This window comes from Leguminivora glycinivorella, chromosome 6 (assembly GCF_023078275.1).
Source record: "Leguminivora glycinivorella isolate SPB_JAAS2020 chromosome 6, LegGlyc_1.1, whole genome shotgun sequence".
NCBI lineage: Eukaryota > Metazoa > Arthropoda > Insecta > Lepidoptera > Tortricidae > Leguminivora > Leguminivora glycinivorella.
In genome coordinates, this window is record NC_062976.1 from 13,605,491 (window position 1) to 13,633,093 (window position 27,603).

Consider the following 27,603-nt stretch of genomic DNA (forward strand, 5'->3'; position numbering starts at 1 on the left):
GTGCGAACTGATAAAAACGGATGCAATATTATACCTATTGTTAAATTAAAACAAAATACATGCTGACTCAACTGACGTTTGCCGTGTTTAAGGACCAAAGCTTCGAACCTTCAATAATAACAGCGTATTTCTCTTTTCGCTGCCAGCAACGCACTTACAACATTTGTGATATTACAGATATATCTGTCTGTGACAATAATTACTTAACATTAGTGACTGCTTACTGATCCGTCCGCTAGTTTGCCTCTTATCCCATAAAAAGGGGCATATTATCAGAGTACGAGTTAAAATAGCAATTGGATACAGTAACTACAACGACATGAAAGTTGTTCCATTATCTGAGAAGGAGTAAGGAATATGTTTGTGACCAAGAAAGAGAGTTAACTATGCAACGCAGCGCTCAACGTTAATGCGCTAATGGTAATGACGAGAGACAACTGTAATATAATTGATCGACGTGAGTGCTACGTGGGCTACGTCTACCATATGTTTCCTGACAGTCAAAGTAATCAGCAAACCTGAATTTACAGCACCTTCCTATGCTGACATACTTGTCAGCGTATATCCAATGATGGAATCATGGTATTGACTTACACACCAGTAAGTGTAAGGTGTGGTACGTATGGTATAATTATATTTATTATTCTTTTACATTCCCTGAGTCATGTTTTGGAATACTTGTCGTCACTTTAATTAACAATACAATTAATATTATAGAATTGTGACTTTTGAACAGGAAGTACGTATTAATTAGTATTTGTACTTTATTTTTGGGTCACTACACAAATACGAAACATCTAATGCTATAAAATTTAAATATACAAGCATTAAGTACAACAGTGGAGTTAAAATACGCACGTCAAATATCTTATTTCCTTTATTATTGTTGAAGTCCCATTTTTGACGTGTTGTGAATAGTGACGCTTCATTTGACTTGTAAGGGCAAAACACATGTTTTGTTGAATTGGCCCACTGGTGCGCCCGATAGATACTTGAAATCTCATAAATTAGTATTTTTTTTATTTTATTATTAAAGGAGCTCAGTTTTTTTATATTTGTCAGATTGTCTAAAGAAAGTATCTGAGAATGATGACATACGTATTTAAAGTGGCACATATACATTTACAGTTTCATGTGCTCTGCCTACCCCTTTATGGGATACGGGCGTGACTGTATGTAAGTATGTATGCATATTTATGTTGTCTTAAATGGCATTATGCTTAAATATAAGTACCTTTATGATATTAATGATGTAAGAACGAAATAACATTTTATTGTTGTGTTACTTCATGACTGAAAACTCGTTCTTTTGAATTAAATAATTGTAATACATCTTTGTGGTCATATAAAATCCTCGAGGTATATGGTTCTGTGTTTGTAAACATAATTTAGTTATGTCTTGAGCCATATGAAAAAGGTGTAAAAAAAAAAAAAAAAAAAAAAAATGATAGCGCAGTATGTCATTGATTGAATTCCATAATGACATTCAGAGTGTTTCTGAAAAGTCTGTTTATCGACCATGTGAGTCTGATTATCAACCATGTGAGTCTGTATGAATTCCATAATGACATTCAGAGTGTTTCTGAAAAGTCTGTTTATCGACCATGTGAGTCTGATTATCAACCATGTGAGTCTGTATGAATTCCATAATGACATTCAGAGTGTTTCTGAAAAGTCTGTTTATCGACCATGTGAGTCTGTATGAATTCCATATGGACATTCAGTTTTTCTGAAAAGTCTATCGGCCATCTGGTCTTGAGGGAAATGGAAATTCGTTAGACATTCGGGAGTTTTCCGAAAAGTCTGTTTTTGGGCCACATGAGTTTGAGGGAAATGGAAATTCGTTAGACATTCGGGGTTTTCCGAAAAGTCTGTTTTTGGGCCACATGAGTTTGAGGGAAATGGAATTTCGTTAGACATTCGGAGTTTTCCGAAAAGTCTGTTTTTGGGCCACATGAGTTTGAGGGAAATGGAAATTCGAAAAATGTCTTCAGGATTTTTTGTGTTATGATTAAAACTATTGTGTGTGTGTTTGTATAATTGACATGTCCATCGTGGTTCAGCGTGGAAACGCGGCCACTGTGTGATGGTCCATCGTGGTTCAGCGTGGAAACGCGGTCAATGTGTGATGGGTATCTTTGCGTCGCGTCGGAAACGACGCGGGATGGTTTGTTTTACCGACAGCTTTTATACAAGTTTTGAGATAAAATATCCAAGCACAAATTTTAAATTTAAATATTTATAATTATAATTTTAGGTGGTTGAGAGTAGATAGATCAATCGAAACTCAACAGTTAAAACAAAAATTAAACAAATAAAAACTAAATAGTTTAGATCAAAAATAATATATAAATTAGTCTAAACATATAAAGTCCATTTTTCGTTGCACTTGTAGTTAAATATAACAAAATTAAACAAATTATATTTCTTTGTGAAATACATGTGCAGTTACACTAGTAGGTATATAAAGTTTTTTTTTTTCAAAGCAAAAAGATTTCCAGAACACATAATATAAGTAGATACCTTCCTAAATTGCATAAATAGGTACCATTGTTGATAAAAATCATAACTCTACTTTTCTTTTAATATCTAGTCATTCACACAAAGATAGTAAGAAAATAATAGCACGATGTTGCATCATAGAAGGTATATAATTCTTGTAGCCGTCTCTCTTATTTTTTATTAGACCAACTGGGTGGCTAGCCGAATGGCACAATCGCTCACGAAACGCTCACGAAACGAAGCGCTAGTAGATATCTATCTCTATCGCGCTTGCGTATTGGCGCGACAGAGCCAGCGGCGTATCGCTTTCGTTTGGCGTCGGAGAAATGCCATTCGGCTACGGGGCCTGGGAATGCAACAATGGATAATATTATTTATCTTTAAAATTTACAACTCTGTCTAATACTCATTAAAAAATGGGTTCCATATTATAATGATTAAATACTTACCTACAAATTTTATACTCGAAAATTGCAAGTGAAAGAGTCTTATAAGTCTTTCAATTATATTTTATTTGGTTAGCTAAATATGACCTCCTCTCAGAACACAGCAAAACTAATACCTAACACTTGGTTATAAATAAATATAAAAACCTAATTCTATTTTAACCATTATCTAGTAGGTACAGACAGTGATAATATTAAATAAATTTCATTTTAAATGATATACATACATTAAGAACTATTAATCATAAAATTCATAAATAAAGAGTCAAATTAAAAGAATTGTATTTAAAATATAGCAACACACAATAATAAGTAAAATAAAGCAATACTCGTATTGTTGTAGCATTTTAAATAACTATACTTAGCTAAACAAATCTTTGCATTTGGAATGTGAAGTAAAATAATGCAAAGAGTTCCAATTGAAGAACAAAGGACTTTGTAGAAATAAAGTGGTGTTCTTAGCCAACTTAAGCTAATGTAAACAAGGCGATACGTTTCGTTATGCTAAAGAGTGTCAAGTTGATTCTCACGGATAAGGAAATCATAAGTGAGCCGAACAGTGGACACTCTATAGGGGTGACAAACTTCTATGAAGTGGTTTTCGGTAATTGTCAAACAGCAAAGTGGCATTGATAAAGCTGAACTTTTAAGTTCATTGATAAAGGATCAAATAGATTGTTTCTAATTCTATTATACATATATAATTGGTGGTAGTTAATACAATGTGCATGTACAAGCACAGACAGGTTAGTTCTAAAATATATCTACATATGAACCTGTCAGAGAAAATGGTACATGAGTAATGTATAGAAATGTGAACCTTATGTATTCCAGTACAATCTTACAGAATGATTATGAAAATAATATACAGCTTGTGGTTTATATAACTATAGTTAATTGACAATAGTGTAAGCTGAAACTACGTATTATAATTGATACGTATTTAACTAATAAGTTTTATGTCATGATTTATGAATGGTTGTTTTATTGTGAAAGTAATATGTTTCATTATGTATAGTTGTAAGAAACTGTGGTAATGTAGTAGTAGTAGTAAACACTTTATTGCACAGAATAAATTATGTGAAGTACAGACAGTACAGTAAATAATTTTAATGGTTATGTACAGAGGCGAGCTTATTCCCTTTAAGGGATCTCTTCCAACTAACCGTAGAACAACTGTGTATTTTTAATTTGTTCATGACGTACAGTTTGTATGAATGTTATACCTATGAAACATTACAATATGAATACATGTCATATACCTGTTGACATAAATGTAAGCGTATAAAATGTCAGCGTTATAAGTGTCTGTGAAATTTATATTTATGTGTGGTTTTATGTGGTTATAAATGTGTTGTATTTAAACGACTATGTTTTGACTTATAATTTACTTGAATCGATCTGATCAATCGATTCTGGTGTGTTAAATCACATATGCATATGTGTTCTATGTTCTTAGATATGGTACCATATAGGTAGGAAATGTCAAACAAGTTGGATTGTATTTTAGAAATAAGTTGATGACATGGCTGGTAAGGTTTTACTGGGTTTCCCTTACCTTTGAACAAATGTTGGCCATAATGTTTCCCAGAAAAAGGCGGGTGATGCTGTTATTGTTTTGTATAATGATTTTAATCATAGATTTATTTTTGAGGGGGCGTGTTGGAATTAACAAAACTAAATCTATCTTACTCTAACAAGTATATTGTTATACTTTCTCTTTCATAAATGTAAACTATTGAATAAAAAACAACAGCCCATAGTTCCTAATCTTAAGGACTTCGTTTGTACTTTAGTCCCTTGGTAGCTATTCATAGGAGCACACCTTGCCTTACTATATTGCGATAATATATTTCAACTCTTATAAATCGCCATGTGTCTTTTAATTAATTGCCCTAAATCTAATAGACTTAAAAAATCACGACAATCCGTCGCTCCGTTTTGCCGTGAAGGACGGACAAACAAACAGACACACACACTTTCCCATTTATAATATTAGTATGGATTACATACTCATTTGTAGCAAAATGACGTAGTTAACATAATTGGTTGTAATAATCAGTAGTAATAGCGAGACCTGTTGAGTGGAGACAGCTTGACGCGAACACGGAAATTAACATGTTTAGATGAAACCTGTCAACGCTACTAAATTGAGTGTGGTGATTAAAATAGCATATCCGTTAATTATATTTAACTGCTTGTTCAAATATCTATTAGTAATTATTTATTACAGTTAGAGACAAAGACTTGACTATTTCGTATTAATTCATAGGTACCTCTCATAGTTTAATGTTACAACACAGAATATATATTAGTACCTACAAGTACAGAAGGCTCACTCCTTTGATGTTCACAAAATGCCGCCATTCTAAATTCTTACCTACATTAACAAACGGACCGCACGCGAGCAGCCAACATTGAATTTTATTGCGCCGCGCGAAGGTCGTCGCCAATGAATGGGCCGCGAACTCGCGGCCGCTGACATGTACTTGTACCGCGGCGATAGAATCGCGGAGTGAGCCGCCCCTGGTTACAATACATACACTTGTATAGTATGAATTTTTTGAAACGAACGTTTCTAAACAAAGGTATTGTTCCTTTTGTGTTGAGCGGGAGCTTCTGTATTTGCACGCGCTAAGACAACAAGAAGCGACTGTATCCTCATAATTGTAAGGTTCAAATCTGTACAGCAGCAAATTTGAGATAGATTATTTTGGAAATGTGAAGCGATAGACCACACCGCTATAGGTGCGAAAATACAGCGCTTCTAATACTTTGATACTTGGTGGTGGTGCTGTAAGTAATGAAACACGTATATTATCACTGTTATTTTTTATTAATGATTTTGTTAACAATCACCAATTGTATATAGCAATATATAAATAGTAATTACATAAATATTAAGTACAAGTCTTGATATATAAAATAACATAAATAACTAAACAAACCGTAAACCGTATTTATAACAAAACATAACAATGGCGGTCAGATTGAAAAACCTTATCAGTGTTTATTGTCACTTTGCGATGACACCTTAAGGTGCCAGGTGCTTATCAACCTTTTAATCTGGCAGTTTCGCTGTTTAAACGTGTTATTTTTATTATACAGACTGACATATTACCGATGATTATTATAACTATATGTATAGTATGAATTTTTTGAAACGAACGTTTCTAAACAAAGGTATTGTTCCTTTTGTGTTGAGCGGGAGCTTCTGTATTTGCACGCGCTAAGACAACAAGAAGCGACTGTATCCTCATAATTGTAAGGTTCAAATCTGTACAGCAGCAAATTTGAGATAGATTATTTTGGAAATGTGAAGCGATAGACCACACCGCTATAGGTGCGAAAATACAGCGCTTCTAATACTTTGATACTTGGTGGTGGTGCTGTAAGTAATGAAACACGTATATTATCACTGTTATTTTTTATTAATGATTTTGTTAACAATCACCAATTGTATATAGCAATATATAAATAGTAATTACATAAATATTAGGTACAAGTCTTGATATATAAAATAACATAAATAACTAAACAAACCGTAAACCGTATTTATAACAAAACATAACAATGGCGGTCAGATTGAAAAACCTTATCAGTGTTTATTGTCACTTTGCGATGACACCTTAAGGTGCCAGGTGCTTATCAACCTTTTAATCTGGCAGTTTCGCTGTTTAAACGTGTTATTTTTATTATACAGACTGACATATTACCGATGATTATTATAACTATATGTACTATACTTACACCATCAAGTATCAAAGTATTAGATTAGAAGCGCTGTATTTTCGCACCTATAGCGGTGTGGTCTATCGCTTCGCATTTCCAAAATAATCTATCTCAAATTTGCTGCTGTACAGATTTGAACCTTACAATTATCAGGATACAGTTGCTTCTTGTTGTCTTAGCGCGTGCAAATACAGAAGCTCCCGCTCAACACAAAAGGAACAATACCTTTGTTTAGAAACGTTCGTTTCAAAAAATTCATACTATACTATACTTACACCATCAAGTATCAAAGTATTAGAAGCGCTGTATTTTCGCACCTATAGCGGTGTGGTCTATCGCTTCGCATTTCCAAAATAATCTATCTCAAATTTGCTGCTGTACAGATTTGAACCTTACAATTATCAGGATACAGTTGCTTCTTGTTGTCTTAGCGCGTGCAAATACAGAAGCTCCCGCTCAACACAAAAGGAACAATACCTTTGTTTAGAAACGTTCGTTTCAAAAAATTCATACTATACACACATAATCTTTTTTTCCTTATTATGCATACCTATTAATAATTTGATTTCAATATCAATTGATGCAAATTGATAAACCCCAATTGTAAGAAACATTCTGAAATTTCGGTCAAGTGTTATTTTTAGATTTCCGTGTTTACAAACATAGTACCTCCTAATCATTAATTACTGATAGTACTGATAAGACGTAAGATTCCATTTCTTGGTAGGTACTAAGCTTTATCTTTGCGATAACAAAATCCAATTATTCCAACCTATTCTAAAGTGAGCAACATTCTGAAACATATTACCTAGGGACCCTTAAAAAGATACATACGTTTAAAAAAATATGAGTTGCAAAGCTAAGATGTGTTGCTCAAAAATATATCCCACAGTTCCTATGTCGGCGGATTTAGATTGCCCTTGACTGTACTTACTAGGTAAATTTTCAGTATGGAATTGCGGTGTAACTGAGCGTAGGTTCCGTGATTAGGCCGACAGCTGAGCTCATCCTACCTCATTTCCACGCCCCGGAGACTGGAACATCCAAGGCCGCGTTATATAACCGCCGCGCCGTAATCTGGGATAAGATCTGAGGTCGCGATGAAACGCTCAGGTTTTATTACCCAAATTAACTTCAAGTTAGTTAAGCTGGCGAATTACTCGATAATTCCGAAGAGTGTCTTAAGAAGATGTTTTTTTTTTATTTCTGCTGAATAAATGTTTAGTCTTTTATTTATTTACAAATACATACCTACATTTTTGACGACTTTTTACTTACTCGTAAGTTGCCTAATCAGCATAAGTTGACCAAGCGTTATCGAAGGCTTACGTTTCAGTTTGGACAAAAAGAATGTCGTGTCGATATTCATTATAATAGAGGTATAATGCGGAAGGTTTACATATTTTATGCTTATGAATGCTATCCCCAGGTCTAACATGTATCAATTAAACTAACTCCTAACCCTCAAGTTTCACCATAACAAAAAAAAAGTATTCGGGTAAATTTTGAAGGGTTTTTTACCTAACTGAAACTTTCCCAATTTTACCCTGTTGGGGCCTTCGCTCGCAATGTGAAGAAGTCCCTAAGGAAATAAGAGAATTCTATTATATTTCGGGACTTTAAACGACGTTGTATTCAAACTGGGAAGGGCAAATATTGCTAAAAGATTGGATATTATTTCGTGTTACCTAACCTTATTTACACCACATACCAATATTTTGTCAAATGTAAATTTTGTAGGTAGCTACTAGCTACATGTCGTAATAATAGATTGCGTTATATCATCGATGTGATATAGGGTAATGTAATGTTATCTAAAGATCTTATGAAAAGCTTACCATCATTAGACATAAATTGAGATTTTATTGGAATCTGGAAAAGGTAACAAACAACAAGAGTCTTACTTGCAGGGTTTCCCAGTCGCTTATCTTTATAGCGACACACTGAATTCTTTATACGATGATAACTTGGTATGTAGCTATTCTTAGATAAAAAGCATTGCTATTAGCTTGTCTACTTCACAATGACACGTGAAACATATCGACAATGTTATATTAAGCAATTTACACCTAGGTACTTGCGCCATTCCAGAAAAATTAGTCCATTATTGTAAAAAACATCCCATATGTTTTACCCACATGTGATTTTGAAACCAGATTTATCATTAAATTACTCTTAAATCTAACATTGCCGTGATAATCTTGTGTCCTCCGCTCATATATTTACTTCACTCATAGACCTCATAGCCCTACCTATCCATCTTTATGGCAATGTATTTGTTAAAAAAGATACGAAATGTAACAAAGATTGCTAAGTTTCGACGAATGTGTGTTATGTTACCTTTGTAACAGCTCGCCAGTAAACAGAAATTGTGATTTCATATTATTTTTTTCTTTTTTTTCCAGACTGGCGCGCGGTCAGCCAGCTTCCCCGTCGGCGGGTCCGCGGGGCGGCTGGACCTGTGCTACGTGGCGGAGCGTATGCTGGCACTGCACCTGCCCGACCGAGACGCACACGCCGAGGCACAGGCCGCCCACATGCTCACCAACAAGCACGGCGAACATTTCATGGTGAGTCCTGTAATCTACCTCAGTTGTGACCTGGTAAGCGGGTCAGCAAGACCTGTGACGTGATACATGGCGAACACATGATGGCGCTGCACCCGCTCGATCGGTATTAAGCTCCGAACCACAGATTAATAATACGCCGAACGCAGGCCGCATACATGCTCACAAAAAAGTACAGCGAACATTTTCTTGGTTAGTGTTTGTGTAACCTGCTCTTTAGTGATTGTTAACCTACTGAAGTCGGAGGTATAGTTCGACGTGTGCTATCTGACCGTGCTTGTGCTGGATCTTGCCGAAAATTTGTTTTTGTGTTGGCCACTACTACCTACTTATCTACATTTACTATTCATACAGTTGTCCATTTGATTTGCCCTCCATAGAAGTTTTTACTACTCCATGATTACCATATAAAGAAACAAATGTTAAACAAATATGTCGCACATTCCAGGTGTTCGAGGTGAGCTGTAGCGACGGCAGCGGAGCGGGACGAGACGCGCGCGCGGCATTCGGGCGCGCGCGAGCACTGGGCTGGGCGGGGACGCTAGCGCCGCCACTGGAGCGACTGTGCGCCGCGTGCAAGCACATCGAGAGCTGGCTGGCGGCACATCCGCGGAACGTAGCTGTACTGCTTGCCTGGTAACCATTTGTGTAATTATTTCTAGATCAAGTAGTCCGTAAGGGCGGCTGGTGCTGCTGTTGTTCACACTTTTTGAACTAATTGGCTACAAATCCATGAAATAAGTAACGGTCAAGACTAAAAAATCGTGATTTTAAACCTCACCACCATCATGTCATCCTAAAAATTCTGTGTAAGAAAAAAATTCAAAAGTTAATCTTACAGGGTGGTCGTTTTTGAGACCAGTGCCCTATAAAGGGACAGGTCATGTATCTCTTTGGGTGTCCATCAAAACTATGTCTTATGGTGCCTGCTGCATAAAGGGGTGGACAAAGCAAGCTTGAAAAATTTAATTAAATTCTTACGATTGATTATCAAAAGCCAAAAAAATTATTATCCCTAAATACTTTCATCTTACTAAGTCCTATTATTCTATCTGTGTGCAGGGGTAATCGAGAACGACTGGGCGTGTTGGTAGCGGCATACATGCACTACTCAGCAATATGCGGCGCGCCGGAAAATGCGCTAGACCGGTATGCCATGCGGCGGTACCTCGACGACCGCGTGCCTGTCTTCCACCTGCCCTCCAACAAGAGGTAACACTATACATCTACAAAACGACTGGCGTGTTGGCAGTAGCGTACATGAACTATGCGATGTGCGGCGCGCCAGAGCATGCGCTGGACCAATATGCCATGCGGCGCTTACCTTGACAACCGAGTGCTTGTCTTCCACCTGCCCTCCAACAAGAGGTAACACTATACATATACAAACCGACTGGCGTGTTGGCAGTAGCGTACATGAACTATGCGAAGTGCGGCGCGCCAGAGCATGCGCTGGACCAATATGCCATGCGGCGTTACCTTGACAACCGAGTGCTTACCAATATGCCATGCGGCGCTACCTTGACAACCGAGTGCTTGTCTTCCACCTGCCCTCCAACAAGAGGTAACACTATACATATACAAATCGAATGGCGTGTTGGCAGTAGCGTACATGAACTATGCGATGTGCGGCGCGCCAGAGCATGCGCTGGACCAATATGCCATGCGGCGCTACCTTGACAACCGAGTGCTTGTCTTCCACCTGCCCTCCAACAAGAGGTAACACTATACATATACAAATCGAATGGCGTGTTGGCAGTAGCGTACATGAACTATGCGATGTGCGGCGCGCCAGAGCATGCGCTGGACCAATATACCATGCGGCGTTACCTTGACAACCGAGTGCTTGTCTTCCACCTGCCCTCCAACAAGAGGTAACACTGAAAAGAGCTGAAAAAAATAGGTTAGTGCTTTAGCATGTATTACTTTCACTTACCTCTACTGAGCATGGCGTTCCTAAACACAGTATATAAAAAAAAATATTATGAGCTTAAAAAATATTATGGATCTTTATCCGAAATAAAATTGTTTTATTTATTATTATCTATTTATAATAGTCAGGCTAAGATAAGCTCGCGACGATTTTGATAGCCTCGCCTCTGCAATGACCCCACTGTAAAAGTTCTGTAAAAGTCAAAAGTCTAAATTTCATGGTTTGTAGACTTTCAAAATAACGTTTTCACCGACGAGGCTGTCATAATCGTTGTTGACTTATTTTGGACTAACTCTAGCGTCGTTGCTGTTTCTGATTCATTCAAAATTAATTACGGTAAGGTATGAGAAAGTTTTATTCTCAATTAATCTTGAACTCGAAGAGTCGTGATTTTTAGGGTTCCGTAGTCAACTAGGAACCCTTATAGTTTCGCCATGTCTGTCTGTGCATCCGTCCGTCCGCGGATAATCTCAGTAACCGTTAGCACTAGAAAACTGAAATTTGGTACCAGTACGTATATCAATCACGCCAACAAAGTGCAAAAATAAAAAAACCGGCCAAGTGCGAGTCGGACTCGCCCACCGAGGGTTCCGTACAAACTTTCAATGGTTAAAATAATCATACTACTCATACTCATATTCATTTATTCATTCAACGCCATTTTACACGTCAAGATTTGATTTAAAAAAATAATATTCATACAGGCAATATTCACATAAAAAATGCTTTAAAATAGGTAATAAAAAAATTGTCATAAGTGTAGAACGGGTGCTCGACCAGCCAATTTTTTAAGCGATAGGTACTTAAAGTTCGACACACTTAGGCGCTTCAACCACATATTGCGGCAATTTATTATAGACGGCAGGGTCCATCACATGTGTTAATTTGACCGTAAATTGGATTTCGCCAATTTACGGTCGATACCTACTAACTTTCCGGCATTTCGAATGTTGTACTTGGAACACATGTTGTTAGTTTTGTCACAGAATATATGTATAATAGTACAAGTACAGAAGCACTCCTTTGATGTTCACAAAATGACGCCATTCTAAATTCTTACCTACATTAACAAACGGACCGCACGCGAGCAGCCAACATTGAATTTTTTCCCCTCACTAGCTCGGAAACACGTGTGTTCGCCCCCCGAGCCCCCCTTTATTTCCTCTTAAAGGTCTCAAGAAAACCCTATCCCAACTTATTTTAAATACTATGTTGATCTTTTTTTGTGGGGGGCTTCGCCCCCCGAGCCCCTCTTTACTCGCTCTTAAGGGTCACAAGAAAACCCTATCCCAACTTATTTTAAATATTACGTTGATCTTTCTTTTTTGCGGGGGGCTTCGTAGTCAAAGTTCATTTCAAGAGTTTTCTAAGAAACCCAAAAACTGCTATGATACGATGTTCCATCATGTAGTTCCAGTTCATATCTTCCGGCTCCATCATCAGACCTTGAAACCTAATCGTAGTCAAAGTTCATTACAAGACTTTTCTAAGAAACCCAAAAACAGCAATGATACGATGTTCCATCATGTAGTTCCAGTTCATATCTTCCGGCTCCATCATCAGACCTTGAAACCTAATCGTAGTCAAAGTTCATTACAAGACTTTTCTAAGAAACCCAAAAACAGCTATGATACGATGTTCCATCATGTAGTTCCAGTTCATATCTTCCGGCTCCATCATCAGATCAGTTCAACAGTACCATATTATTGTACTGTCATCAGAACTACATACAGCTGCCAATTATCATTAGGTACGCTACGATCCTTGGAAGATGGTTAAATTAGCCTCCGTAGATTCCATTACATAGTTAGTTACATACACGACGACCTAATAAAAGCGTGTTAATATTAATATTAGCGCCATCTAGCTGAGCCCTTCTTCTGTGTGGTACTGAGGTAAGTACGTTTTATTCTTAGACTTTATCTGTCTATAGGAGTTATACACCGTGTTTCCGGTATCACTCAAAACCTCAGACACCCCAACTGATTTTTATTTTTTCAAACGTGTCCAGAGTGTTCATCTTTTAATCTGATGATTATTATTTTTTTAAATTGAATTTTTCATTTTCTGTACAGCTCTACTCGACTTTTAACTCTACACTCAATAAAATAATTGCTAGCTACCATCATAAACCTTCAAACTATTTATTTGTGGACGTTACTGCAACGACATAAGGTTTAACAATAGACAGCTATATCACTGTAAAGCACTTAAGCTTTGTCACAGTAAACTTCAAATTGGACAGGTAATCGCAGTAAGCAAATTTAAACTTAACATTCAAAATGACAAGGTTGTAATTTGTCTGGAGTTCAATTTGTTATGACTTATGATAAACGTTAAAAGTAAACTGACACACAACGTCAAATTCGTAGCGGAAAAAATAATCGTCCACATAACCAGCCATTATTAATACCCCTAAATACTGAAAAAGGTATACAACCTCTAGCAATGTGATATGCACAATGTTGTATTACGAATTAGTAGAATGGGCACGTAAAAAATAACTAATAATACAAATTAAAACAAAAAATATTACCCCCATCAAGATATAGCTCAATCGATTCTACTCTCGATTCTGAACAAACGGTTTTCAGGTTTTTAGTGTTAAGTGAAACACGGTGTATATGTCTTTGACTAGAAGTATAGGTACTCTAATGAGTATTATTGTATTTAGCGCCGTCTCTCGGCAAAATTTACTAAGTAATTTACGCGACTTGAGACTTGTGCGAACCTTTAGGCATGGAAAGTCACATGAAAAGTTGTCGAAACTAATAATAGATGGCGCTGCATTTAAATTTCTTGACTGATAACTCTAATACTAAATTGAATATACTCTAAGGTAGAGCAGAGTCTAATACCTCCGCTTTACAAAAGACCGCAATCAAGTAGCACTAGACTTTACTCATTGTTGTGTTCCTGCCGGTGAATAAGGCAGCCAGAGCTCAATGAGGGTGCGGTACTCCTTCCTTCCTTCCCCCTCCTTCCTTCAGTCGTCGGCACCCAGGCCCCTTCTAAGTACAGGTTTGTACAAGTTTCTAATGAGTCGAGTCGGCAACGCACATGTGCCACTCCTTGAGTGGCAGGCGTCCATATGTAACAGTCACCGCTTTCCATCAGGCGGACCGTATGCATGTTTGCCACCTACGTGGTACAAAAAAAAACTCTCGACGAATTCACCTTAAACATTAAAAACTAAATCAAAATCGATTGATTCGTTCGGGAGCTATGATGCCAGACAGACATGTCAAGCGTCAAACCTATTATTATTATAATATTTTTGCGTTGGTGGTTAAAAACAAGAAACCTCCTTCATAACTATAATAAAACACAACTTTCTGTGAAAATCGGTAAAGTGCGAGTCGGATTTCGACATTTCCATACAAAAAGGTCATGAGCGCCTGACTACACTAGATTTGTACTTTAAAGATTTTGCGTATATTTTGGAAACTATAAGAGATAGAGCAAATAGACTTCAGATTTTGGTTGTCGGTGGCACAATTTTTTTGTTTTCGTATATATACACCATTTTTTGGACCTATTAGGGCAATATTATGGTCAGTGCAGTTCTAAACAGTCGTAAGCGCCTCTTTTTTAGTAGGAACTTAAGTCATTTTGGCAAATGCTTAAAATTTTTAACAATTTCTAAACAGAAATGAATTTCTTTCTACCTGTCCATGGCGCTCACAAAATTTCAAAACATTTAGTAAGTACTTGCAGCGGCAGTGAGTGAAAAATCTCAATTTGAGTTTTTTCTCTTAAGTCCGACTTACGCTTGACTGTAGATTTCTAATAGGTTTTCCTGTAATCTACAGGTAGAGGGCTATCTCGTGTATTTTTTTGAAAATGTTCCGCTAAGTAGTTTCGGAGATAAGGGGGGGGGAATGGTAATTTTTTGCTTATTTTCTTAAATTACTTCTAAATTACCAAAATAAAAACTATAAAAAAAATATATTTGAGATGCTTATAAAATGCTCTTTCATTTGATATGTAGCACAATATAGTTCTAATAACTTTGATTTTTAATTTTCAATTTTACCCCCCAAAAGTGGCCCCTATGATTAAATTTCGTTTTCTAAAAATGGAAAAAACAGACACGTTTTATTAGGAGGTACCCCCTACATGTAAAGTGGGGGCTGATATTTTTTTTTCATTCCAACCCCAACGTGTGATATATTGTTGGATAGGTATTTAAAAATGAATAAGGGTTTACTAATATCGTATTTTGATAATATTAATATTTTCGGAAATAATCGCTCCTAAAGGAAAAAATAGTGTGTCCCCCCCCTCTAACTTTTGAACCATATGTTTAAAAAATATGAAAAAAATCACAAAAGTAGAACTTTATAAAGAATTTCTAGGAAATTGTTTTGAACTTGATAGGTTCAGTAGTTTTTGAGAAAAATACGGAAAACTACGGAACCCTACACTGAGCGTGGCCCGACACGCTCTTGGCCGGTTTTTTTATTCATGATTCGCTTATGGTTTTGGATTCAATACAACAGCACCCAAAAGAGCGTTATAACATTTCGGCGTCGGGCGAAATTAGGTATTTTACCCGCCGCGCGAGCCCAATATGCCGACCCTTTCTAGCACGTCTTATCACTCGCTCGCACTACAATAATGGACAAAACAATCTTGATCCTTTCTATGGAATTTTGATAACAACCACAATCTACTATCTCGATATAAACTTTTGGTTTCTAATAAACATTATTTTGTACGAAAATACGAGAATATAGCGCGAAATAATATCAATTATGTTAAAATTTATTTAAAAAATTAAAGTAATAATTATAAAAGTAGATCCCATCCCAAATATTTGCTTTTGTTATATGATAAGTATTAGAGTAAAGTATAATTATATTAATATGATGATAAAATAAGACAAATACAATTCTAATTACTTCAAGGTGGTGCTCAGGGTCTGATGATGGAGCCAGATGGTGGTCACCAATACCAATGAACAATATGACTATACAACTTCGTGGTTTACATGTCATTCTAGCATTTTCACTTTCACATTTCAAGTGCATATACCACGAGTATAGGTTTTCGGGTGTGCTGATTTAAAAATTAATGACCGATTTGGAATCTGACATTGCTGACTGTCACTTTGACACAAAAGTCGTCATGGGTGTCGTAAAATAGGTTTTAGGGGGTGCTGATTCCAAAATTAATGGCCAATGTGGAATCTGACATTGCTGACTGTCACTTTGACACAAAAGTCGTCATGGGTGTCGTCAAATAGGTTTGCGGGGTGCTGATTCCAAAATTAATGAACAATGTGGAATCTGACATTGCTGACTGTCACTTTGACACAAAAGTCGTCATGGGTGTCGTAAAATAGGTTTTAGGGGTGCTGATTCCAAAATTAATGACCAATGTGGAATCTGACATTGCTGACTGTCACTTTGACACAAAAGTCGTCATGGGTGTCGTCAAATAGGTTTGCGGGGGTGCTGATTCCAAAATTAATGAACAATGTGGAATCTGACATTGCTGACTGTCACTTTGACACAAAAGTCGTCATGGGTGTCGTAAAATTGGTTTTAGGGGTGCTGATTCCAAAATTAATGACCAATGTGGAATCTAACATTGCTGACTGCCACTTTGACACAAAAGTCATCATGGGTGTCGTAAAATAGGTTTTAGGGGTGCTGATTCCAAAAATAATGACTAATGTGGAATCTAACATTGCTGACTGTCACTTTGACACAAAAGTCGTCATGGGTGTCGTCAAATAGGTTTCCGGAGGTGCTGATTTGAAAATTAATGACCGATTTGGAATCTTGACATTGCTGACTGTCACTTTGACACAAAAGTCGTCATGGGTGTCTTCAAAAAGGTTTCCGGGGGTGCTGATTCCAAAATTAACGACTATTTTGGAATCTCACAGTGCTAATTGTAATTTTGACACAAAAGGAATCATGGGTGTAGTCAAATAGTTTTTAGGGGGCACTGATTCCAAAATTAATGAAATGATTTAAAAAGTAATGACCGATTTGGAACCTGACATTGCACAGTACCCCTGGAAAGGAAACCTATTTGACGACACCCATAACGACTTTTATGTCAAAGTGACAGTCAGCAATGTCAGATTCCAAATTGATCATTAATATTGAGATCAGTACCCATGAAAACCTATTTGAAGACACCCATGATCACTTTTGTGTCAAAGTGACAGTCAACAGTGTCAGATTCCAAATTGGTCATTAGTTTTCAAACACCTCCGGATACCTATTTGACGACACCCATGACGACTTTTGTGTCAAAGTGACAGTCAGCAATGTCAGATTCCAAATTGGTCATTAATTTTGGAATCAGCACCCCCTAAAACCTATTTTACGACACCCATGAACTTTTGTGTCAAGTGACAGTCAGCAATGTCAGATTGAACATTGGTCATTAATTTTGGAATCAGCACCCCTAAAACCTATTTTACGACACCCATGACGACTTTTGTGTCAGAGTGACAGTCAGCAATGTCAGATTGAACATTGGTCATTAATTTTGGAATCAGCACCCCTAAAACCTATTTTACGACACCCATGACGACTTTTGTGTCAAAGTGACAGTCAGCAATGTCAGATTGAACATTGGTCATTAATTTTGGAATCAGCACCCCTAAAACCTATTTTACGACACCCATGACGACTTTTGTGTCAAAGTGACAGTCAGCAATGTCAGATTCCATTGGTCATTAATTTTGGAATCAGCACCCCCTAAAACCTATTTTACGACACCCATGACGACTTTTGTGTCAGAGTGACAGTCAGCAATGTCAGATTGAACATTGGTCATTAATTTTGGAATCAGCACCCCTAAAACCTATTTTACGACACCCATGACGACTTTTGTGTCAAAGTGACAGTCAGCAATGTCAGATTCCACATTGGTCATTAATTTTGGAATCAGCACCCCCTAAAACCTATTTTACGACACCCATGACGACTTTTGTGTCAAAGTGACAGTCAGCAATGTCAGATTCCAAATTGGTCATTAATTTTGGAATCAGCACCCCTAAAACCTATTTTACGACACCCATGACGACTTTTGTGTCAGAGTGACAGTCAGCAATGTCAGATTGAACATTAGTCATTAATTTTGGAATCAGCACCTCCTAAAACCTATTTTACGACACCCATGACGACTTTTGTGTCAAAGTGACAGTCAGCAATGTCAGATTCCACATTGGTCATTAATTTTGGAATCAGCACCCCCTAAAACCTATTTTACGACACCCATGACGACTTTTGTGTCAAAGTGACAGTCAGCAATGTCAGATTCCAAATTGGTCATTCATTTTGGAATCAGCACCCCCTAAAACCTATTTTACGACACCCATGACGACTTTTGTGTCAGAGTGACAGTCAGCAATGTCAGATTGAACATTAGTCATTAATTTTGGAATCAGCACCTCCTAAAACCTATTTTACGACACCCATGACGACTTTTGTGTCAAAGTGACAGTCAGCAATCTGAGGTACTACATATTCGTAATCTGAAAGTAATCAAGTCAATAATTTCAGTTATTTTGAATCGACTATGATTCCGAATTATTGGTAATAGTAATGATTGTATAGATGATTAGTGATTCCTTTACATGTAATGGTAATTTACCGTTTCACTTGATTACATTACAAGTAATCTGACACCCAGTAGTGTCAGATTACAAAGTAAAATCAAGTAATCGTGTAATCCGGAATCGATTACGATTTCCCCATCTCTGGGTTTAGTTATATGGTTCATTGGTACTGGTGACCACCATCTGGCTCCATCATCAGACCCTGAGTACCACCTCTTGTCAAAGGTCTTGTTGAGACGAACCCAACGAGCCTAAACACGAAGTCGTTTACTTACATGGTTCACTGGTACTGGTGACCACCTTCTGGCTCCATCATCAGATCCTGAGTACCATCTTGATGTGTCTTATCATCTTGACCGTATTGTAATTTTCACATTTTTATCATCACAACGTTGTAATACTTTAACATTTAAACATAACAAAGTATTACAAAAGCAAATATTTACGGATCTAGGATCAAATTCGTTGGTCGCTGTTTACACACACACAATGCGAGGATAGCCCGTGTAGAAACAAGGCGTCCGACCCACACAACAATAAATATTCTCGACGTTTGCGATGAAAACTCGGAGACCAAAGCGACATACGTCTTACCTCCTCGAGCTCCGGCGCGGCACTGAAATCGCAGGCGTCCGTCGCCGGTAAAATAGCGACAGGAAGGCTAGTTTTCAAAAAATTGGCAAAAAATCATGATAAAATATTATAACGACAAATGGATAACAGCAGTTTAAGCACATTGTGCAGATTATTTATATACTAAAATAACTTCGATAACATGTAGATTTTCGGAGAAATGATCACTTGTTTCGATGTATTTTCAAGACAAAATTGAGTTCGTTTTACTTTCAATTTCTCAATTTCAAAGGATTAAATGATAAATATTGTTTAATGGGCCTTAAGTACAAGATATTTGGAACTTAAATTTACCTCATTTATGAGAGTGATCTTATCAAATTGTACATAATAAGAGCTCCGAATTCTGTGCTTCACGCGGTTTTTCCTAAACGAGCATCAGAAAAACAATCATTACTAATTGAAAAAGCTTTTTTTTTCATATGTTTTTTATTTAACCGACAGTTAATAAGATGTTCTAACTGAAACAAGTACTTTCACTGTCTTTTAGTATGAGTAAAGTGTACAATTTTGTCGATAAATATTGTGCATTTTACAATATATCGCCTTTTTTTGTCATAGCGCTCTTAAATAAAATTAAAATAAAAACAATCAAGAAAGTCAGTAGGAAAATATAATCAATAGTAATAATGTTTTGCATTGTTACAGGTACATCGATACGTTTGCTGGCCTGCTGGCGGGTCAGATCCGCGTGAACGCGGCGCCTCTCCACCTAACCCATGTGAGCGTGGCCGGCGCGCTAGCTCCTGCCTCCGAGCCTACCATCGCCTTCCTGAAGATCTACGAGAACTTCGTCTGCGTCTATACCTCAGGTAAACAAGTCTTTCATTCCCATTCACTACGTATAGAAAATGGGGTTCCTGATGGCGAATCCCCGTGAATGTTGTCCTTTACCCACGTTTAGCCGGGGCGAGTCGAGCACTGCAACCATAAATCTTGCACTTATTTATCACATTTCAAGAACTATCACAGAATTTATCTGCATAAAAATACACATCACCTAACTTCTATTCTCATATTGTAAACAACTCCTAGTTTCAGTTCAGCACATTTTCAATTAATGCTTTTCTTGTTGTACAGCACTAAGAACACTATTTCCTGCAGGTTTATACATGGTGAGCGGCGGCGGGTGGACGGTGGGAGTCGGACGCCTGGCCCTACGAGGCGATGTTCTTGTTCGAGCGTACAGAAGACCAGCGCAAGCACTACAACGGAGGCTAGTGTTCGCGTGCCAATTCCACACGTGCGCTGTTGCCGACCACACGCTGTCTTTCACCAAACAGCAACTGGACCATGCTGCGCACGGTAACGATACTTTGATGCCTCTCGCATTTGATTGAAGGCACCTATGGCAGGTGGAGAGGATGGATATCGGGCGCCTGGCTCGACGAGACGAGCACGCTGTCCCTCAACAAACGGAGGCACTTTAACTTTAACGAGATTGGTGCCAGTCCAACATTCTCATTCACCATATCATGTAAGGTGCATTAGGGTAATTCCGAATGACAGAAATGCTCGGGTAATTTAATTTCGAAAGAGAAATCTTCATAAGATGGAAATAATGGTGATTTTTATGCGACTTTCGAAATTAGACGACTTTCGGAATTATCCTAATACACCTTATCTAAATTCTAACCACGCTACGTTTGCACTAAATTAGGACTATTAGGACGGTGCTAGAAGTAGGTACGTAACAACCTATATGGTTTTGCCACCGCATACTACACTTGGTTACTTAACCTGCTGACTAAAATCTAAAACTGTAACTCACCATATCAGCGCCATCTATTGCAAGACTTCAATATCTCTTCTACGTGAAAAAGCAGTTTTCGTCAACCACAGTTCCACACAAAACATTGAGCGTGTGAAAGCGCCATCTAATGATTATACTCGTAGTCTTGTCCGTGGTCACGTGTGTAGTGAGCTAAGTGTGTAGGTATGTTCATATCAAAAACTCTCATGGAGTAAACAAATAACAAGCCGCAGGCAGTTTTAAAGGGATATGTGTTTTGCTCGTTTTATTTATGTATAATGTTGGCCGCCGATCGTAACATCAGGCAGATAATAATGTTCATGTGTAATGTTTTGATCACAGTCAGAGAAAACTGACAGGTAGGATATGGTTCGTTAGGTTGTGTCAGATTCTCCAAGGGCTAACTGTCCAGAAGTATAACGGCTACTTCTACACAGCTCACGATTTACACACTTCATGTCATGATATATCTAGTCAATACAGTAAAATATGTAATAACGGTCGACCGCCGATTCATAAATACAACCTTCAAGAAAAGAGCCTACTGAAAAATAAAAAAACCTAAAAAAATACCTATTAAAGAATGGTACTTGCATATTATAATAGGCTCTTGCCTCCTAGTTAAATCAGCTTCTTTTTAAGAACTGTCAAAACGATTTTGAACGACATGCTAATATGAAATTTATATGAAATCGAATTGAGTGACGTCACGGTCAACTCAGTTACTTTATATATTTATACCTGACTTATTAAATAGAAATTGATTTAAAAAATAAATTCTGTTCATGTTTTTCTTATAATTATCGGATGCTTTATTTCGTGCTTGGGATAATAGTACATTGTGCAACAAGGGGAGGAAGTTGAATATTACTAACGAGAGTAAGTTAAATCGCGACGGCTTGCCGGAGCGATTTAAAGACTCGAGTTAGTAATATTCATACTCCCCGAGTTACACACAATGTTTTTCATCACATTTGAGAGAAAAATACAGAGGAAACAGTCATAAGACTCATAAGGCAAAACCTTCAACCGGCGGCGTTGCGACTTGCGACCAGTAGTGTATCTTGATCTACATCAGATTATTCATATTAAATCCATTGTTTTTGGTAACAAACACTTTTTGAACGAAAACGGACACGAAAATACTGCATATAAATTAAATGCAACGTTCATAAAAGCATATAAATCATAATAATTGAACTAAAATTGTACTTATTTTTATGTTGTACTCTCCGTTGCTAGGCAACGGTGGGTGCCTCGCGTACGCCCGCGGTCAAGCGCGAGTAGAGAGTAATTGTCAGATTGTAAATTATAACCATTTATCTGAGTCAAATTTTATGAAATAAATGCTGAAATAATTGTAAAACATAAATAAAATGCATTTTTCATACCGTATAATATATTTTTATAGCTTAATGTCAAATTTTTGTTGTGCAATAAAAATCCTTGGCAGATTGAAACATCCTTTGCCTGAAATATTGTACGGATTGTATTAATTTTTAAAACTAAATCCATTATTCCCTTGGGAATAAAATAGTACATTATGCTTCAGTACACGTAGACGTAATGATACCTTTAAACAGCAAATGTGATGAAAAATATTTTGTTTTAACTACAGTCAAGTTCCCTATTGTATTGTAAGTATACGGCGGCCTTTTTTTAACCAATTTCGTTCTCTGACAGACCCATCATTCCCGTCGGACGGCGCGGTGGAGCTGGTGTTCGCGCGCTGCGAGGGCGGCGGCGGCGCCGCGCCCGCGCCCACGCCCGCCGCCCCGCTGCGCGCCGCGCCCGACGCGCTCGCGCGCGCCGACTCGCTCCAACACCTGCGCCCGCTCTCCACGCTCACCGACGACGACGCTGGTGAGTTTACCCTTCATACCTACCTATAGGATTGACGGCCTAGTCGCGTCAGTGTTCGTCTATAGGGTGGAGACGGCACCGCTACACGTCAAACCCGACGCACTCCCATGGCGGACTCGCTCGACCACCTGCGCCCGCGCTCCACGCTCAGCGATGACGAGCCTGGGTGGCTAGCCGAATGGCACAATCGCTCACGAAACGAAGCGCTAGTAGATATCTATCTCTATCGCGCTTGCGTATTGGCGCGACAGAGCCAGCAGCGTATCGCTTTCGTTTGGCGTCGGAGAAATGCCATTCGGCTACGGGGCCTGGTGAAATTATAATAACTGTCGCTGGCATTTTTATGGCTTTCTTGGTTTTTGATAAAACTGTGTTAAAATGTTACTCTACTAGGTAGAGAGAATATTAGCTTGACACCTTAAGGAACATAAAAATCAGAACAAACTTCAGACCCTAGGACATTACTCTTTAGGGATATTTTAGTAATAAAGTAACTTTAAGATACGTTTTAACACTCTGACACATTCAGAGACTAAAATTAGTAAAGTTCAATTGATTCCAGACGTCAACCAAAGATGATCACTTTTAAACACGGTGTTTCGTATTTGCAACATTATCAAAGTATACCATTAAATATAAATAAAATTAAAGTTTTATTTATTTTTGTGTAATGCGTTTGTCAAAATGGAAAATAATTAAATCTAAGAATTACCACATATAGGTTTTCGTAAAAACAAACTTTTTGAATGTTTTCTACATGAAAAAGTTCACGATATACCTAATGATGACAGGCGATTTATAGAATAATTAGCATTCTATTTAAATGAAGTTTTAATGTGGAGCAGAAAGATGAAGTATCCAATTAAGAGTCAGGCAGGTAGAAGCGCCGGTAACCGACAATATGATTATTTGAGGCGGCGTCAGTTAACCGAGAGGTCGCAGTCTGCGGTGCCGCAGGTGTGGGGCTATTTTAGTGAACTAGATCCGCCCGAGCCGAGCGCCGGCCGCCCGTCGCCGCTCGCCGCCCGCCCAGTCGCGCCCAACCCCACACCACGCACTCACGTCCCATGCGGCTAATTAAATAAACAAATCAAACTATTTCAATTAATAAAAAAAACTTCACACAAACAAAACTATAAATATTTTTACAAAGTTCAACCAGTTAGGCTTCGGTGCAGTGCTCCCTAAACTTCACTAAACGGCTGTCGGAAACGAGGTGAGTGGGACAATACAAGTTTACACTTTGAAACATATCGACTTTTACACAATCCGGCGCCTACGCACTTCTTTAATTATCTCCTCTTATTACCGATACTCTTAAATAATCAATATGTCATCGACTTCGAAATTGAATAGAAATAAACAAAACAAATGTTTCATATGTGAACAATGGGCGTGCTTATTAGTGAAAGGAATGATGCATTGTGAGGGTTCAAACGAGATCTGAGATGGAAATCAGTTCCGCCGGTCATAGCGGCGCCTGCGGCTTGGCTAATTGACCGGCGTGGTGAATCCGTGATAGATGTCCACCGCGCTCGTCACCCGCGCTCGGCGCCCGAAACCTCTTCCACAGCTATTTCAATAGTTACCGACCACAATTCTACTTCAACCAAAAATCTAATCAGTGACAAATAAGCAGAGAAAGATATCACACTTTACTGGTTTGTCTTCGTCGATAGCTTGCTCCGTTGGGTCCGCAATACCAGCCCTTTCGTCACACGTCAACTTAATTCGATTCGACGGGCCGACGAGATCAGTGACTCGCACCGGCTCATGTGTTAACTTTTGCCTATAGAAAGCAAATCTGGTCTGACGTCACTGATTCGATTACTTGCAGCACGGCGGCTTGTATAGGGATTAAATAACTTGTGAATAAACTAAACGAACAAGGAAAACGTGTTCTTGTTTCTGTTACAAAAGCCACTGCTACATACCAGCGAAAGAATTGCTTAAAAAAGTAAGACTATAAAAATGGAATTGAATTAGTTGTATTTGTCTCATCTAACTGGCCATTATTTTTTCAGTTTAGGTACTTTAATAGCAACATTTTATAATAATATGAGTGTAGGTATATCAGGCTCTAGCGGTTGGATCTCATCATTATTATTTATGAAGACGAAACTTATTATTTTACATTATATTAACTAAGTATTAAATTAAGAGTACCTTACCACCGATATTCAGAGAACAGTATTTCCCCATGAAAAAAAAAACAGAAATAGGTCGCAAGTTCCAGTCCTGCCTGAGGTGTGAATTTTTCCATTTTTCTTTTAATTTAAAAATATATAAGATATCCATGGCTTTTTATAGTGACACTGTATTGTAATAGATAAAATAGGTATCTTGTATTGCATGGAAGCAAATTAACCACTTAACTCGTATCAAAGCCGGTTAACAAAAACAAATAGGTACTGTATACATAAGTGCATAAATATCACCATTATTTTATCATGTTTGCTTTTAGCTTGACGAACAGTTCATATCACAGGTGTGCTAGTAAAGGTCGTGTCCTCACTAAATTGATCTAAAAAATTGAATTAGTGCTTATAAAATTAGTGTGGAATTCAATGTCAGTATGTATTTAGTATTTAGGCTAATGTGTTAATGTATTTAAAAACTGGAGTTTCCGATAATGCGGTGATTACAAAACAGCGCGCAACGTACAGCGAAGGTTTGTTTGCTTTACTTCGTATGTTTAAAGGTCAGATGCGGACCGCGGACGTTAAATCATCATTTAATGGAATAACGGATCGAATTCAATGTCACGTTCATTTAGTTGAAACCTAGCTAACGTTCTCGGAACCACTCCCACTAATTAGTTAAGTAACAGTCGACCCACTGTTATGTTAAATTGTAAAACTATATGTGACATTGGGTCACCAGGTCTTGTGTGACTTATGTTGTAGGTAGCTTGATAATAGTTATTTGTTATACAAGGGGGCAAAGTTGTATTTTAACGCCGAGTGTGGAATTGAAAAACGAGCAAGTGAAAGGATTCTATAGTTGAACCACGAGCGAAGCGAGTGGTTCGAGAATAGAATCCTGAACTTGCGAGTTTTTTAACACACGAGAAGTAAAATACATTTGCACCCGAGTGTAACACAAAAACTTTTCCCCTCACTATAGCGAGGAAACTACAACGCAAAAAATGCGTTTATCACTTTTTCCAGTAGTTCCACAGGTGGTAAATCATCTTTATTACTAGATTCACCTACTTTTATCAATTTTAAAGCAGTTAATTTGACTTTATTCAAGGTCAAATTACTTTACCCACTAGTGGATAAAATGCGTTTTTACCCGCTGGTATTAAAGGACAAAACACGTGTTTCCGAGCTAGTGAGGGGAAAAATATAATACTCGTATATTCTTCTTCCTTGACCTTTTCCCATTTAAGTGGGGTCGGCCTTTCTTGTCCTTTTCCTCCATAATACACGTTTTTTGGCTATTTCAGCGTCTGCGTTAACATCTTTCATGTCTTTTTGGACTGTCGTCAGCCAAGTGGTAGGTGGTCTTCCGCTTCCTCTTTTTTGTGTCGGCATGTTTAAGGCTAACTTGACCATATGATCTTCTGGGCGACGTAGAATATGCCCATACCACCGAAGACGATTTTCTTTGAGTTTCTCAGCTATAGGTGCGACCTTGAAACTACCTCTTATGTAGTCGTTGCGGATTTTATCCAGCAACGTGACTCCTCCTGACCAACGCAACATGCGCATTTCAGTGACATGCAATTTATTTATGTGCTGTTTGGTTGTTGCCCAGCATTCTGTGCCGTATAAAAGAGCAGGCCTTATTGCGCTTTTATAGACTTTCCCTTTCACTTTTATTGGCATTTTCTTATCGCATATTACGCCGGTCAGCTCCCTATATTTTTGCCACCCCACTGTAGTTCTATGTGTGACATCTTTATCGATCTTGCCATCGTTGCTGATGATGGATCCCAAGTATTTAAATTGGCACACTGTGGGAATTCTTGTGGCTCCGATATAGATTTTGAAGTCGTTGGCATTAGAAATGCCATCAAACACACAAGACATATGCTCAGTTTTCTTTCTGCTAATCTTTAGCCCATTACTTTCAAGTGCTTCTATCCAGGTGTTGAATGTGTGTTGGAGATCTATTATATCTTCTGAAATAAGTGCAACATCGTCTGCGTAAAGAATATTCCAGGGCACAGGTTTTTGGCAACTTTTCGTGAGGTAGTCTATTGTTACATTGAAAAGTAACGGGCTGAGAGTCGAGCCTTGATGGACGCCGGATCTGATTGAGAAGCTGTCACTTTTACCTGCTGGGCTCATAACTTGCGTCTTTACATCGCTGTACATGTCTTTTATGAGCGAGATATAACTTTCCGGCACCAGCTGATCTCTGAGGGCCTCCCAGATCAGGTCACGTGGGACATGGTCGAACGCTTTTTCTAAGTCAATGAAGACCATGTGTAAGTTCTTCTTGTTAGTCTTTCTCTTTTCTAAAAGTATGCGTATAGTGTGTATAGCGTCCGCCGTTCCCTTTTCAGCAACAAAGCCGCATTGATTTGAAGTTAATACTATTAGTTCATTTAGTCTGTTATACAAAACCCTTTCCCAGAT

General features: G+C 37.9%; 1 protein-coding gene across 9 annotated transcripts in view; it reads left to right on the forward strand.

Moving 5' to 3' along the window:
• The window catches only part of LOC125227284 (tensin-1), a 155,436-nt gene that overhangs the window by 110,358 nt on the left and 17,475 nt on the right, over positions 1-27,603 (forward strand). For all 9 annotated transcript variants that reach the window (XM_048131547.1, XM_048131550.1, XM_048131549.1 and 6 more), the window contains 6 exons: positions 9,086-9,250; positions 9,696-9,883; positions 10,310-10,459; positions 20,047-20,210; positions 20,503-20,703; positions 22,835-23,014. In XM_048131547.1, coding sequence (XP_047987504.1) covers positions 9,086-9,250; positions 9,696-9,883; positions 10,310-10,459; positions 20,047-20,210; positions 20,503-20,703; positions 22,835-23,014 — 1,048 coding nt within the window. The remainder of the gene's footprint in view (positions 1-9,085; positions 9,251-9,695; positions 9,884-10,309; positions 10,460-20,046; positions 20,211-20,502; positions 20,704-22,834; positions 23,015-27,603) is intronic.